This window comes from Hippopotamus amphibius, chromosome 2 (genome assembly GCF_030028045.1).
Source record: "Hippopotamus amphibius kiboko isolate mHipAmp2 chromosome 2, mHipAmp2.hap2, whole genome shotgun sequence".
NCBI classification, from domain to species: domain Eukaryota; kingdom Metazoa; phylum Chordata; class Mammalia; order Artiodactyla; family Hippopotamidae; genus Hippopotamus; species Hippopotamus amphibius.
Window position 1 is genome coordinate 36416917 of NC_080187.1, and position 14005 is coordinate 36430921.

The 14005-nt window shown below is 40.7% G+C and overlaps 1 protein-coding gene across 6 annotated transcripts in view; it reads left to right on the plus strand.

Moving 5' to 3' along the window:
* The window catches only part of FBXO10 (F-box protein 10), a 97112-nt gene that overhangs the window by 28905 nt on the left and 54202 nt on the right, over window positions 1-14005 (plus strand). For all 6 annotated transcript variants that reach the window (XR_009051159.1, XR_009051160.1, XR_009051161.1 and 3 more), the window contains one exon: window positions 13366-13956. Coding sequence is in view for 2 of the 6 variants with exons in the window: in XM_057720034.1 (XP_057576017.1) it covers window positions 13366-13956 (591 nt within the window). In the remaining 4 variants the exon portion in view is untranslated. The remainder of the gene's footprint in view (window positions 1-13365; window positions 13957-14005) is intronic.

Here is a 14005-nt window from a genome sequence, read left to right on the forward strand (position 1 = left end):
CAGGGCTTTATAATAGCCTCTTTAGAGTTTCACATGCTCTTATCAGTCAGGAAAAGCTAGGTTATGCTGTAGTAATAAACAGTCCTCGAATTCTTAGTGCCTTAACCCAACACACAGGATTATGTTTCATGCATGGTGTGTGTCCATTTTGGGTAGATAGGGGGACTCTGCTTTTCCTAATCACTGAAGGACCCAAGCTGCCAGAGTAGCCATCATCTCAAATGTTGCCATCTGCTGTCTTGCAAAGAAGAGAGCTCTGGATGATCTTTCACAGGCAGTGAAGTGCTGCAGTTCAGAAGTGAGCACATCCCTTCTTCTCAAAACTCATTGATTAGTACAGGTCACGTGGCCCCAACAAACCAACCACAGGAGGGAATGAGAATGAAATCCTGTGGGAGGGGAAAATGGAAATAGTTGGTAAACAGCACTAATTATCAACACAGTATGCATTAGATCTTTTAATCCGCACAGCAATCCTTTGTAGGTGGTATCAAGCTCCCCAGTTTACATATGAGGAAATCAAGGCCCAAGGAGGTTAAGTGACTTGCTCAAGTTCACGTACCACTTGATCCCAGGTCTTCTGACTTTGCAGGATACTGGAAGAGCCACTCACCAAAAGGGTTGAAGCTGAGGAGAGCCCTTTCTAGAGAGTTCTGCATCAAAGTGTAGAAAGGGGGCCCTTTTCATTACAGTCACCAGGGAGGCTGGGAAAATTGCAGGTTCCACTCCAGAGATTTTTTTTTCCTTATATTTTATTTTATTTTTTTTAAATTGAAGTATAGTTAATTTACAATGTTGTATTATTAGTTTCAGGTGTACAGCAAAGTGATTCAGGTGTGTGTGTGTATATATATATACTTCTTCAGATTCTTTTCCATTATAGGTTATTACAAGATGTTGAGGATAGTTCCCAGTGCTTTACAGTAGGTCCTTGTTGTTTACCTATTTTATATATAGTAGTGTGTATATGTTAATCCCAAACTCCTAATTTATCTCCACACCCCCCACTATCCCCTTTGGTCACCAAAAGTTTGTTTTCTTTGAGTCTATTTCTGTTTTGTAAATATGTTCATTTGTATCATTTTTTAGATTCCACAAAAAAAGTGATATCATATATTTGTCTTTGTCTGACTTCACTTAATATGATAATCTCTAGGTCCATCCATGTTGCTGCTAATGGCATTATTTCATTCTTTTTTATGGCTGAGTAATATTCCATTGTATATATGTACCACATCTTCCTTATCAATTCATCTGTCAAAGGCCATTTATGTTGTTTCCATGTCTTGGCTATTGTAAATAGTGCTGCTATGAACATCTGTCGAAGCACATTTAGGTTACTTCCGTGTCTTGGCTATTGTAAATAGTGCTGCTATGAACATAAGGGTGCATGTATATTTTCAAATTAGGGTTTTCTCCGGATATATGCCCAGGAATGGGATTGTAGGATCATATGGTAGTACTGTTTTTAGTTTTTGAAGGAACCTCTATACTGTTCTCCATAGTGGCTGCACCAGTTTACATTCCCACTCCAGAGATTCTGATCCTAGAGATCTGAAGTGGAGCTAGGAACAGGCCCTGGGTGATTCAGAGGGAGAATGGTCAAGAGCCATGTTTTAAGAACCTCTGTTATTGGAAGTCCCACCAAGTCTGGTTTAAAGATGTTCTTTCCTCTTGAGCTCTGTAAGCTACAGTCATGCTTAATTCTCTCTCCCAGGTTGTTATTAGCTGTGTCCATTTCCAGTCACTTGTTTCTCATCCTAGAACCCCTCACACTTTGTAAGGGCTATGTTTGCAAAACAAATGAACAATAAATAAAAGGGATTTTTAATTCTCTAATTTTTAAAATTCACAGTGACACTTTAAGAATTTCTATGTAGGAATTTCTGTACAGATACAGGAATTTTGTGGGGGGAGGAAGGGCCCCTGAAGCTGTATTTATATAGTAAATTTACATAAGTTTGCAAAAACTAATTATTCACCAAAAAACTGGGGTGGAGGCATAGTGGCGATTCACTTCTGTTTATTCATTTACTTAAAAACATGCTTTGTGCTGGGTACTAGATGGTGTGTTTGGTTCTTGCTGTATTCTTTATAGCTCAACTGTGGTGGCCCAGTGTATTGCTTACTGATGGGCTGCTGTGGCAACTGTGGGAAACTCATCTGGGACAGAAGTTGGCAGTGCTGGGTGCTGTGGGATGTTACATGGAGCACACAGCAGGTTGACTGGGTCGAATGCTGATAGTGAAAAAGGTTCAAGTCAGCAGTGAGGTCGGATGCAGTTATTGGGCTTGGTGGTTGTAGTGTGAGTAATTGTGATTTAGGTCTCTACATCCTCCTGAGAATTGGAGTAGTGACCATTAGCAGTAGGTCCCAGAGAGGGCCCTCCTGGGCAGACTTGCACGAGGCCATAGGGAAGCATGTCACCTGGAAGGCTGTCGAGATTGGGTTCCTTTAGGGTTCTCTGATTCACTCTTGAACACCTGTCAGAGTTGTCCCTTGTAGAAGGAAAGAACATTGTGGATAAGGCATGTCAGAAAGTACACATTAGATGGTGCCCCTGGAAGAACAGCATACAATTATAACCAAAGATGCTTTGGAAAGTGAAAGGTGGGGATGAAGAGAACAAGGAGTCTGGGAAGTAGGTCAAAGCTCTTAATAATGACTGAAAGATACTCCTTCCACATGCAGCAAGTGGTCCTTGTTAGGATGAGACCACCCTCTGGGAAGAAATGCTTGGGGGGCTGACAGTTTGTATTCTTTTGTATAGGAACTTGTTAAGTTGGGGATAACAGTGCTCTTCTGGTGGTGTTAAATTGAAGTAGCAAAATGATAAGGAAAAAAGAAGTGAAGCAAGGAGAGAGAAAAGTATTGTAAGTGAGCTCCTCTTAATAGGGAGATTAAAATTTTAGAAAGATAAATGTGAAGTGTGTGGAACACAGGCTAATCAGAGGAGGTATCTATTATGTGGAAGAAAGAGGCTACCTCTGAGTTAGGTCTCAGGAAGGAACTGTGTGAAGGGTCAGGGTTAGAAGAAATGTGCTTTGTGAAGGCACTGAACTCAGAGAATTGTGTACAGGTCACCAAGACCTGAATGAGAGGCAGCAAAATGACATTTTAAATTAAATTACCTCATCAGTGAGCCAAGAACCTAGTTGGAGGAGGGGGCCCCCGAGACTGAACTGCATTCAATCCACTCAGAGTCCTGGCATCAAAGCTCCTCCCTCCTGCAAATGATACTGTAATGAGAAAAGCAGAAGTCAAATTAGGAAAGGGGCAATTAGAGGCAGAGTTGTGGAAGGTCTGGGAGATGTTTGGGAGGGATATGGAGTGCTAAGACAGGAGGTGGTGAGGGAAAGAATGAGTTATGTGAGAGTCAAATATGAAAGGGTTAACTTAATCTTACCAGAGGTACTGCTGACCTGTTTTTTTCTCCCAGTGACTCTTGTCAAGTCACCTGTAGGTAATAATAAATCATGCACTCGTCTCCTCTGGTTTACTTGTTGGCAGCATTTCCTGAAAGAACCTAGAGCCTTGGAAAAGGCAGAATCCCACTCTCATAGTACCTGAGACATGTGGACTGGGTGTTAGAGTAATCTAGGCACCCTGTCACTTAGGTAACACATACCAGTGAAGCTATAAAACATTTCCTTTACTCCCAAAGTTTCCTCTTGATTCTGCAAGTCAATCCCTACCCCATTGGCAAGCACTCTTCTGATTTTTATCACCATAGATGATTTTGTCTGTTTTTGAACTTCATCTAAATGGAATCATACAATATGTAGTCTTTTGTGACTGGTTTCTTTTGCCTAGCACATTCTTTTTTGCAATCCATCCATGTTGTTGTGTGTATCAGCAGTTCATCCCTTTTTATTGTGACTAGTATTCCACTGCAGGAATATATCACTATTTGTTTATCCATGCTTCTGTTGATGGACATTTGGATTGTTGCCAGTTTTCTGTCTGTTTGTTTTACTATTAGGAATAAAGCTGCTGTAAACATTCTTATACCAGTCCTTTTGTAGATGTACATTTTCACTTATCTCGGGTAAATATGTAGGAGTGGAATTCCTAGGTCACAGGATAGGTATATGTTTAACTGCAGAAGAAACTGCCAAACAGTTTCCTAAAGTGTTTCCAGTGTTTATGCTCCTACCAACAGTGTGTGAGAATTCTGGTTGCTTCACATCTTTGCTGTTTGACGCTTTCAGTGTTCTTAATTATAGCCATTTTAGTGTGTGTGAAACACACGTATTTATCTCATTATTGTTTTAATACAAATTGAGTAATAATGAATACTAATGATGAGCATCTCTTCATGAATTTATTGGCTGTTCATTTTTCTTTTGTGAAGCTTCTGTTCAAATCTTTGCCTATTTTTTATTGGGTTTTGTTATTACTAAATTGTAGGATTTCTTAATATATATTGGATTCAAGCCCTTGATTCTATATATATGTTATATTGCAGATATTTTTCCCCATTCTGTCATTCTCTTTTCCTTTTCCTAATGATGTCTTTTGATGAACAGAAAATTTTAATCTTTTTTTCTTCCCCCCTGCGCCGCGCAGGGGGCGGCGCGCGCCGGCCGTCGGCGGCCACGCCGGCGCGTGCCCCCCCCCCCCCCACAGCCGGGTGCGCCTCGGGGGCCACGGTTCCACACGGTGCCTCGCCCCGGCCAGCGCCCAGCAGCCGACCTAGAACTGGTCGAAAATTTTAATCTTGATAGACCAATTTACTGGGTTTTTTTTGTGATTAATGCCTTTTGTATTCTCAGACATCTTTGCGTACCCCAAGGTTGCAAATATATTTTCCTGTATTTTCTTCTAGGAGCTTTATAAATTTAGTTTTTATGCTTATGCCTGCAACCAGTCTTGAGTTACTTTTTCATGTATGGTGTGAGGTATAAGTCAAAAATTCTTTTTTTTTTTCCCATATGGATACCATTTTTCCAGCACCATTTCATGAAAAGGCTTTTTTTCACCCATTGAATTGCATTGATGTTTTGTCAAAAATTCATTAACCAATATATGTACAGATCTATTTCTGGACTCTCTATTTTCTTTTTTTTTATTTCATTTTTATTTTGTATTGCAATATAGTTGATTTACAATGTTGTGTTAGTTTCAGGTGTACAGCAGAGTGATTGTTACACGTATACATATATCCATTCTCTTTCAGATTCTTTTCCCATGTAGGTTATTACAGGATATTGAGTTGAGTTCCCTGCGCTATTCAGTAGGTCCTTGTTGATTATTTTATATATAGTAATGTGTATATGTTAATCCCAAATCCATAATTTATCCCTCACCCCCCCACCTTTCCACTTTGGTAATCATAAGTTTGTTTCTCAAGTCTGTGAGTTCTGCTTTATAAGTAAGTTCATTTGTGTCATTTCTTTTAGATTCCACATATAAGTGATATCATATGATATTTGTCTTTCTCTGTCTGACTTACTTCACTTAGTATGATAATCTCTAGGTCCATCCATGTTGCTGCAAATGGCATTCTTTCATTCCTTTTTACAGCTGAGTAATATTCCATTATGTATATGTACCACATCTTCTTTATCTGTTCCTCTGTCGATGGGCATTTAGGTTGCTTCCATGTCTTGGCTATTGTAAATAGTGCTGCAGTGAACATTGGGGCGCATGTGTCTTTTTTTGAATTATGGTTTTCTCTGGATATATGCCCAGGAGTGGGATCGCTGGATCATATGATAGTTCTATTTTTAGTTTTTTAAGGAACCCCCATACTGTTCTTCATAGCAGTTGTACCAGTTTACATTCCCACCAACAGTGCAGGAGGGTTCCCTTTCCTCCACTCCCTCTCCAGCATTTATTGTTTGTAAACTTTTCGATGATGGCCATTCTCATCATTGTGAGGTGATACCTCATTGTAGTTTTGATTTGTATTTCTCTAATTATTAGTAATGTTGAACATCTTTTCATGTGCTTTTTTGGCCATCCTCTTTGGAGAAATATCTATTAAGATCTGCCCATTTTTGATTAGTTGTTTTTTTTTTTTTTTTTTTTTTTTTTGACATTGAGCTGCATGAGCTGTTTGTATGTTTTGGAGATCAACCATTTGTCAGTTGCATCATTTGCAAATATTTTCTCCCATTCTGTGGGTTGTCTTTTTTGTTTTGTTTATGGTTTCCTTTGTTGTGCAAAAGCTTTAAAGTTTAACTAGGTCCCATTTGTTTATTTTTGTTTTTATTTTCATTACTCTAGGAGGGGGATCCAAAAAGACATTGGTGCGATTTACATCTAAGAGTGTTCTGCCTGTGTTTTCCTCTAAGAGTTTTATAGTATCTGGTCTTACATTTAGGTCTTTAATCCATTTTGAGTTTATTTTTATGTATGGTGTTAGGGAATGTGCTAATTTCATTCTTTCACATGTAGCTGTCCAGTTTTCCCAGCACCATTTATTGAAGAGGCTCTATTTATAATTCTTGCCTCCTTTGTCATAGATTAATTGACCATAGGTGCATGGGTTTATTTCTGGGCTTTCTGTACTGTTCCATTGATCTATATTTCTGTTTTTGTGCAAGTACTATACTGTTTTGATTACTGAAGGTTTGTAGTATAGTCTGAAGTCAGGGAACCTGATTCCTCCAGCTCCATTTTTCTTTCTTAGGATTGCTTTGGCTAGTTGGGGTCTTCTGTGTTTCCATGCAAATTTAAAAATTTTTTTGTTCTAGTTCAATGAAAAATGCTACTGGTAATTTGATAGGGATTACCTTGAATCTGTAGATTGTCTTGGGTAGTAGAGTCATTTTGACAATATTGATTCTTCCAATCCAAGAACATGGTATTTCTTTCCATCTGTTTGTGTCACCTTTGATTTCTTTCATCAGTGTCTTATAGTATTCAGAGTACAGGTCTTTTTGCCTCCTTAGGTACGTTTAGTCCTAGATATTCTTTTTGATGTGATGGTAAATGGGATTGTTTCCTTAATTTCTCATTCTGCTCTTTTGTTGTTAGTGTATAGAAATGGAAGAGATTTCTCTGCATTAATTTTATATCCTACAACTTTACTGAATTCATTGATGAGCTCTAGTAGTTTTCTGGTAGCATCTTTTAGGATTTTCTATGTATAGCATCAGTGACCACTTTACTTCTTTTCCAATTTGGATTCCTTTTATTTCTTGTTTTTTCTCTGATTGCCATGGCTGGGACTTCCAGAACTATCTTGAATGAAAGTGGCAAGAATGGACATCCTTACCTTGTTCTTGATCTTAGAGGAAATGCTTTCAGCTTTTCACCATTGAGTATGATGTTAGCTGTGGGTTTGTCATGTGGCCTTTATTATGTTGAGGTAGATTCCCTCTATGCCCACTTTCTGAAGCGTTTTTATCATAAATGGGTGTTGAATTTTATCAAAAACTTTTTCTGCATCTATTGGGATGATCATATGGGTTTTATTCTTCAATTTGTTAATGTGGCATATCACACTGATTGATTTGAGGATATTGAAAAATCCTTACACCCCTGGGATAAATCCCTCCTGATCATGGGGTATCCTTTTAATGTATTGTTGGATTTGGTTTGGTAGTATTTTGTTAAAGATTTTTGCATCTATGTTTACCAGTGGTATTGGCCTGTAATTTTCTTTTTTGAGGGTGTCTTTGTCTGGTTTTGGTATCTCAGTGATCATGGCTTCATAGAATGAGTTTGGGAGTGTTCCTTCCTCTGCAGTTTTTTGGAATAATTCCAGAAGGATAGATGTTAACTGTTTTCTAAGTGTTTGTTAGAATTCGCCTGTGAAGCCATCTGGTCCTGGACTTTTGTTTGTTGGAAGTTTTTTAATCACAGTTTTTTAATCACAGTTTTAATTCACAGTTTCAGTACTTGTGTGATTGGTCTGTTCATATTTTCAATTTCTTCCTGGTTTGTTCTGGGAAGATTGTACCTTTCTGAGAATTTGTCCATTTCTTCCAGGTTGTCCATTTTTTTAGCATATAGTTGTTTGTCGTAGTCTCTTATAATCCTTTTTATTTCTGTGGCATAAGCTGTAACTTCTTTTTCATTTCTAATTTTATTGATTTGAACTCTCTCCTTTTTTTTTCTTGATGAGTCTAACTAAAGGTTTATCAATTTTGTTTATCTTTTCAAAGAACCAGCTTTAAGTTCCATTGATTTTTTCTGTTGTTTTCTATTTCATTTATTTCTGCTCTGATCTTTATGGTTTCTTTCCTTCTACTTAACTTTGGGTTTTGTTTGTTTTTCTTTCTCTAGTTGCTTTAGGTGTAAGGTTAGGTTGTTTATTTGAGATTTTTCTTGTTTCCATAGTTGAGTGTATTGCTGTAGATTTCATTATTTGAACTGCTTTTGCTGCATCCCATGGGTTTTAGCTCATAGTATTTTTGTTTTCATATGTCTGCAGGTATTATTTTTTTCATTTCCTCTTTGATTTCTTCAGTGATCCATTGGTTGTTAAGTAACATACTGCTTAGCCTCCACGTGTTTATGCTTTTTTACAGCTTTTTTCTTGTAGTTAATTTCTAATCTCTTAGCATTGTGGTCAGAAAAGGTGTTTGATATGATTTCAGTTTTCTTAAATTTACTAAGGCTTGCTTTGTGGCCCAGCGTGTGATCTATCCTGGAGAATGTTCCATGTGCACTTAAGAAGAATGTGTATTCTGCTGCTTTCAGATGGAATATTCTATAAATATCAAGTCCATTCAGTCTAATGTGTCATTTAAGGCCTGTGTTTCCTTACTGATTCTTTTTCTGGATGATCTGTCCATTGATGTAAGTGGGGTGTTAAAGTCCCCCACTATTATTGTGTTACTGTCAGTTTCTCCTTTTATGGCTGTTAGCACTTGCCTTATATATTGAGGTGCTCCTGTGTTGGGTGCATATATATTTACAATTATTATGTCTTCTTGGATTGATGCCTTGATCATTATGTAATGTCATTCTTTGTCTGTTGTAACAGCCTTTATTTTAAAGTCTGTTTTGCATGACATGAATATCACTACTCCAGCTTTCTTTTGTTTCCATTTGCATGGAATACCTTTTTCCATCCCCTCACTTTGTCTATATGTCCCTATATCTGAAGTGGGTCTCTTGTAGACAGCATATATATGGGTCTTGTTTTTGTATCCATTCAGCCAGTCTGTGTCTTTTGGTTGGAGCATTTAATCCATTTACATTTAAGGCAATTATTGATATGTATATTCTTATTGCCATTTTAGTAATTGTTTTGGATTTGTTTTTGTAGGTCTTTTTTTCTTCCCTTTCTCTTTTGTTCTCTTGTGATTTGATGACTATCTTTAGTGTTGTGTTTGGATTGCTTTCTTTTGTGTGTGTGTGTGTATCTGTTATAGATTTTTGGTTTGCAGTTACTGTGAGGGTTTGGTATAGCAGTCCACACACACACACACACACACACACACACACACACACACACACACACACACACACACAATTGTTTTAGGTTGCTGAGCTCTGAATTTCAAATGCATTTCAGATATCCTGCATTTGTACTCTCCTCCTATCACAGTTACTGGTTTAGGTACTATATTTGTATGTGGATGATTTCCTGCCTTTGCTGTATGTTTGCCTTTACTGGGGAGCTTTCCCATTCATGATTTTCTTGTTTCTAGTTGTGGCCTTTTCTTTTCCATCTACAGAAGTTCCTTTAGCGTTTGTTGTAAAGCTGTTCTGGTGGTGCTGAATTCTCTTAGCTTTTGCTTGTCTATAAAGCTTTTGATTTCTCCCTGAAATCTGAATGGGAGCCTTGCTGGATAGAATATTCTTGGCTGTAGGTTTTCCCCTTTCATCCCTTTCAGTATATTGTGCCACTCCCTTCTGGCTTGCAGAGTTTATGCTGAAAAATATCTGATGACCTTATGGGATTTCCCTTGTATGTTAGTTGTTGCTTTTCTCTTGTTGCTTTTAATATTTTCTCTTTGTCTTTAGTTTTTGTCAATTTGATTAATACATGTCTTGCCGTGTTCCTCCTTGTGTTTATCCCCTATGGGACTCTGTGTTTCCTGGACTTGAGTGAGTGTTTACTTTCCCTTGTTAGGGAAGTTTTTGACTAGCATCTCTTCAAATATTTCCTCAGGTGCTTTCTCTCTCTCTTCTCCTTCTGGGATCCCTATAATGTGAATGTTGGTGCATTTAATGTTGTCCTAGAAGTCTCTTAGACTGTCCTCATTTTTTTCATTCTTTTTTTTTTATTCTGTTCTACAGCAGTGATTCCCACCAATCTGTCTTCCAACTCACTTATTTGTTCTTCTGGCTCATTTATTCTGCTATTGATTCTGTCTAGTGTATTTTTCATTTCAGTTATTATATTGTTCATCTCTGTTCTTTAAATCTTCTAACTCTGTTAAACATTTCATGTATCTTCTCGGTCTGTGCCTCCATTCTTTTTCAGGAAGGTAGCCTATCTCCACTTCACTTAGTTGTTGTTCTAGAGTTTTATCTTGTTCCTTAGTCTGGGGCATATTCCTCTGCCATCTCATTTTGTCCAACTTTTTGTGTTTGTGGCCTCCATTCCTCAGGCTGCAGGATTGTAGCTCCTCTCACTTCTGGTATCTACCTCCTGGTAGATGGGTTTCGTCCAGGGGCTTGTGCTGGCTTCCTAGTGGGAGGGACTGGTGCCTGCCCACTGCTGGGTGGAACTGGCTCTTAGGACTCTCTAGTTTTCTTATGCCAACACCACAGTCTTGTGGCTGACATGGTAAGGGAGTCTAGATTATGTTGTACTTTTTTTTTTTTAAGACTTAAATTTTATTCTAGCAGGCATAAGTTACTGGCAGAACCCTTTGATCCTATCAAGCTCACCTTTATTCTTCCAATTTGAATTTATTCCCATGGCACATCCTTTCTGAGTCTCACTGTAAATGCTCCATATTCTGGGTGGAATTCCATGATCTCCCAGCTCTGTGAGATCTCTAGTATCACCACTTACCCCATAGAAGACCATTTCTACTAGGTCTGTGGAAGTCCTGCCCTGTGCATGTGTGGTCCAGCTCTCAGCCAAGAAACTGCCGCCAAACCCACCCCCACCCTGTGTCACTCATTCCCTGTGGATACCCTGCCTTGCAGATTGCAGCCACTTCAGCACAGAACTCAAATCTGCCTGCTCAGGAGACTATCACTCTGCTTGAGCTCTATCTCCCTACCCCACAATGAGAAGGTGCCCCAGGATGACAGCTGGAGCAGTCGTGTGCACTCTCCTCCTGTTTCCCTGCTGTCTTAGTCCTGTGTGGCTTGCTGTTTAGTGCCTGAAAGCATGTATTCTGTTGCCTCGCTTATGGCAGGAGGGAGAATCCGGTTCCAGGTATTCTGTCCTGGCCTAAAGTGGAAGGTGAGGTTCTGTTTTGGGTATAATGCTAAGTTTTTACTGTTTGTGGAACATTCTTGTAGAAATGCCTGGCCAGCAATTGGGTGTTCATGTATGGAGCTTGAAAGAGACCGTGGGACTGGAGATACAGATTTTAAGGTCCTGGATTTACACTGGTAGTTGAAGTCAAGGGAATGAATGTGATCACTTAGCTACAGAATGGTTAGAGAAGGGATAGAAGAACATTCTTCTCCTTAAAAGGCTGGGCAGGTGTAGCTAAAGAGGGGGTGAGGAACAGGAGACATGGGTGTCACAGAAGCCACCATGAGTAAAATTGCATTTGCCTGGGGGAGTTGCAGTATCAGGAGCCCAGCCTTTCTTTCCTGTGTACATCATGCTTACCAGTCCAGAGCCAGCTCTTCTGCAGTGCTGCTGAGAACTTCATAAAGTCTCACTGGGTGATTGTGATGGAAGAACCTACATACCTGGGCTCTAATAGTAATCTGTAAAGTTAAAGCCACACCTGTCTTGAGAGGGCTCAGAATTTCTTCCAGACGTACTCACACATCTGTGTTTCTAGACTTCTTGTGGCTTAGATGGTTGACAAGTTTGATCATCATTTTTATAAAATTGAGGGGAAAACTAAGGCCCTGGAGAGGTGGACAACTTGATTATTAAAAGTCAGTGATGGAGTCTGCCCTGTTTCCAGTTTTAGTTTCTAGTTGTCTAGAGACCTCATAGGATTCAGACTTAGAAGTTGCTCAGCCCCCTTGTTTTTTAGGTGAGAAAACTGACACTGATAAACGAGAGAGTTTAAACTAGGTGTGAACAACAGAAATGCAATGAAGCCAGCTTAAGCAAAAAGGAGAATTTGCTAGAGGAATACAGAAGTAGCTGAGGATTCAAAAGGCAAGGATAGAGCTGAGCTTTGAGAGTAGACTTGAGCTGTGACCTGGAGTGCTAGAGAAACACTGGGGTGCCCCTTGTTTCTGCCGTTTTCTCTGCTTTTTTCTGTGTGTCTGATTCACTCTCTTCTCAGTGCAGACCAGCTTCTGCTTCCACCCTCCCCCACCCCCAGAGAAAATGGTCACCAGCAACTATTCCTGAGTTTATAGCTTAGTAAACAAGCCATTCGTTCCCCTCTATTCAGAAAAGAAGTCGGTCTGATTCTAGAATTGCAGCTCACATTCCACTAGAGATCTCAGTGGCCCAGTGGAGCCATCCAGAGTCCAAGTATTTGCAGCCCAGGGGCTGGGTAGTGTTATCCTACACACATGGCTGTGGAAAGCCCTACCTCTATAACCAAGTGGTGTAAACTGTTGGTGAGGGGAGGGATATTTTCCAAAACAGAGCAAGGGAGCAGATGGCTGGGCAGCTAGCCCAGTAGACATTTGGGACATTTGGGTTACATCAATAACCAGTGGCAGAGTAGGACCAAAACCCACAGCCTCTGACCCAGTCTTTCCTGAGGTTGCCTCCCTTGAGGAGTTGATCCGTGATGAGGAGAGACAGAGCTCTAGGACAGTAACAGCCAAAGGTGGGTTCCCTCTGTGTTAGTCCAAACTCTTTTAGCTACATGTTACAGAAATTCAAGTAAAACCAGCTTAAGCAGAAAGGGAATTTATTAGAAGGCCACTGAGACACCTCACAGACTTGAAGGAAAACTGAGGATTCCAGGGCATCTTCAGGAATCTAGAATCATACCATCAGGACACATACACACATGGTCACTGTTTCTTTCTCTTTTTCAGTTTTCACCTTTCATCTCCTCATTTCTCCTTGGCTTTGGTAACACAAGGTTTTATCTGTAAGGTAGGGAACGTGGCTGCCAGCAGCTCCAGGGTCATATCCTTATAGTGTCTTTAAGAGAAAAGACAATCTTCCCTGCTGATTCCAGGTAGAAAAATCTGAGGGAAGGAGTCTGATTGAGTGGATGGAGTCCTGTGATTGGCTGGGCCTAGGTGCCTGTTCACCCTTGGGGGCAGAAGGCAGGGGAGAGTTTAAGAAGAGGGACCGTAAGCAGGGCAGACAAAAACCTCTTTTGTTCTGTGTCTGTCTCCCAGGTGACCATGGAGGCTGGCGGCCTCCCGCTGGAGCTGTGGCGCATGATCTTAGCCTACCTGCCCCTTCCTGACCTGGGCCGCTGCAGCCTGGTGTGCAGGGCCTGGTACGACCTGATCCTCAGTCTCGACAGGACTCGCTGGCGGCAGCTGTATCTGGGCTGCACCGAGTGCCGCCACCCCAACTGGCCCAACCAGCCTGATGTGGAACCTGAATCTTGGAGGGAGGCCTTCAAGCAGCATTACCTTGCCTCCAAGACGTGGACCAAGAATGCTGCAATCTTGGAGACCTCTGTCTGCTTTTCTCTGTTTCGCCGGAGGAGAACGCGTCGTACCCTGAGTGTCGGACCAGGCCATGAGTTTCACAGCCTAGGCAGCGCCCTGGCCATGTCCAGCCTCTTTGACCGAATCCTGCTGTTCCCAGGTCTGCACGAAGAGCAAGGTGAAATCATCCTGAAGGTGCCCGTGGAGATTGTAGGCCACGGGAAGCTGGGCGAAGTAGCCCTGCTAGCCAGCATTGACCAGCAGTGCTCGACCACGCGCCTGTGCAACCTCGTCTTCATGCCGGCCTGGTTCTCACCCTTCATGTTTAAGGTCGGTGTTTACCTCAGGTGGATGGCCTCTCCCGGCCTGACCCTGGGCT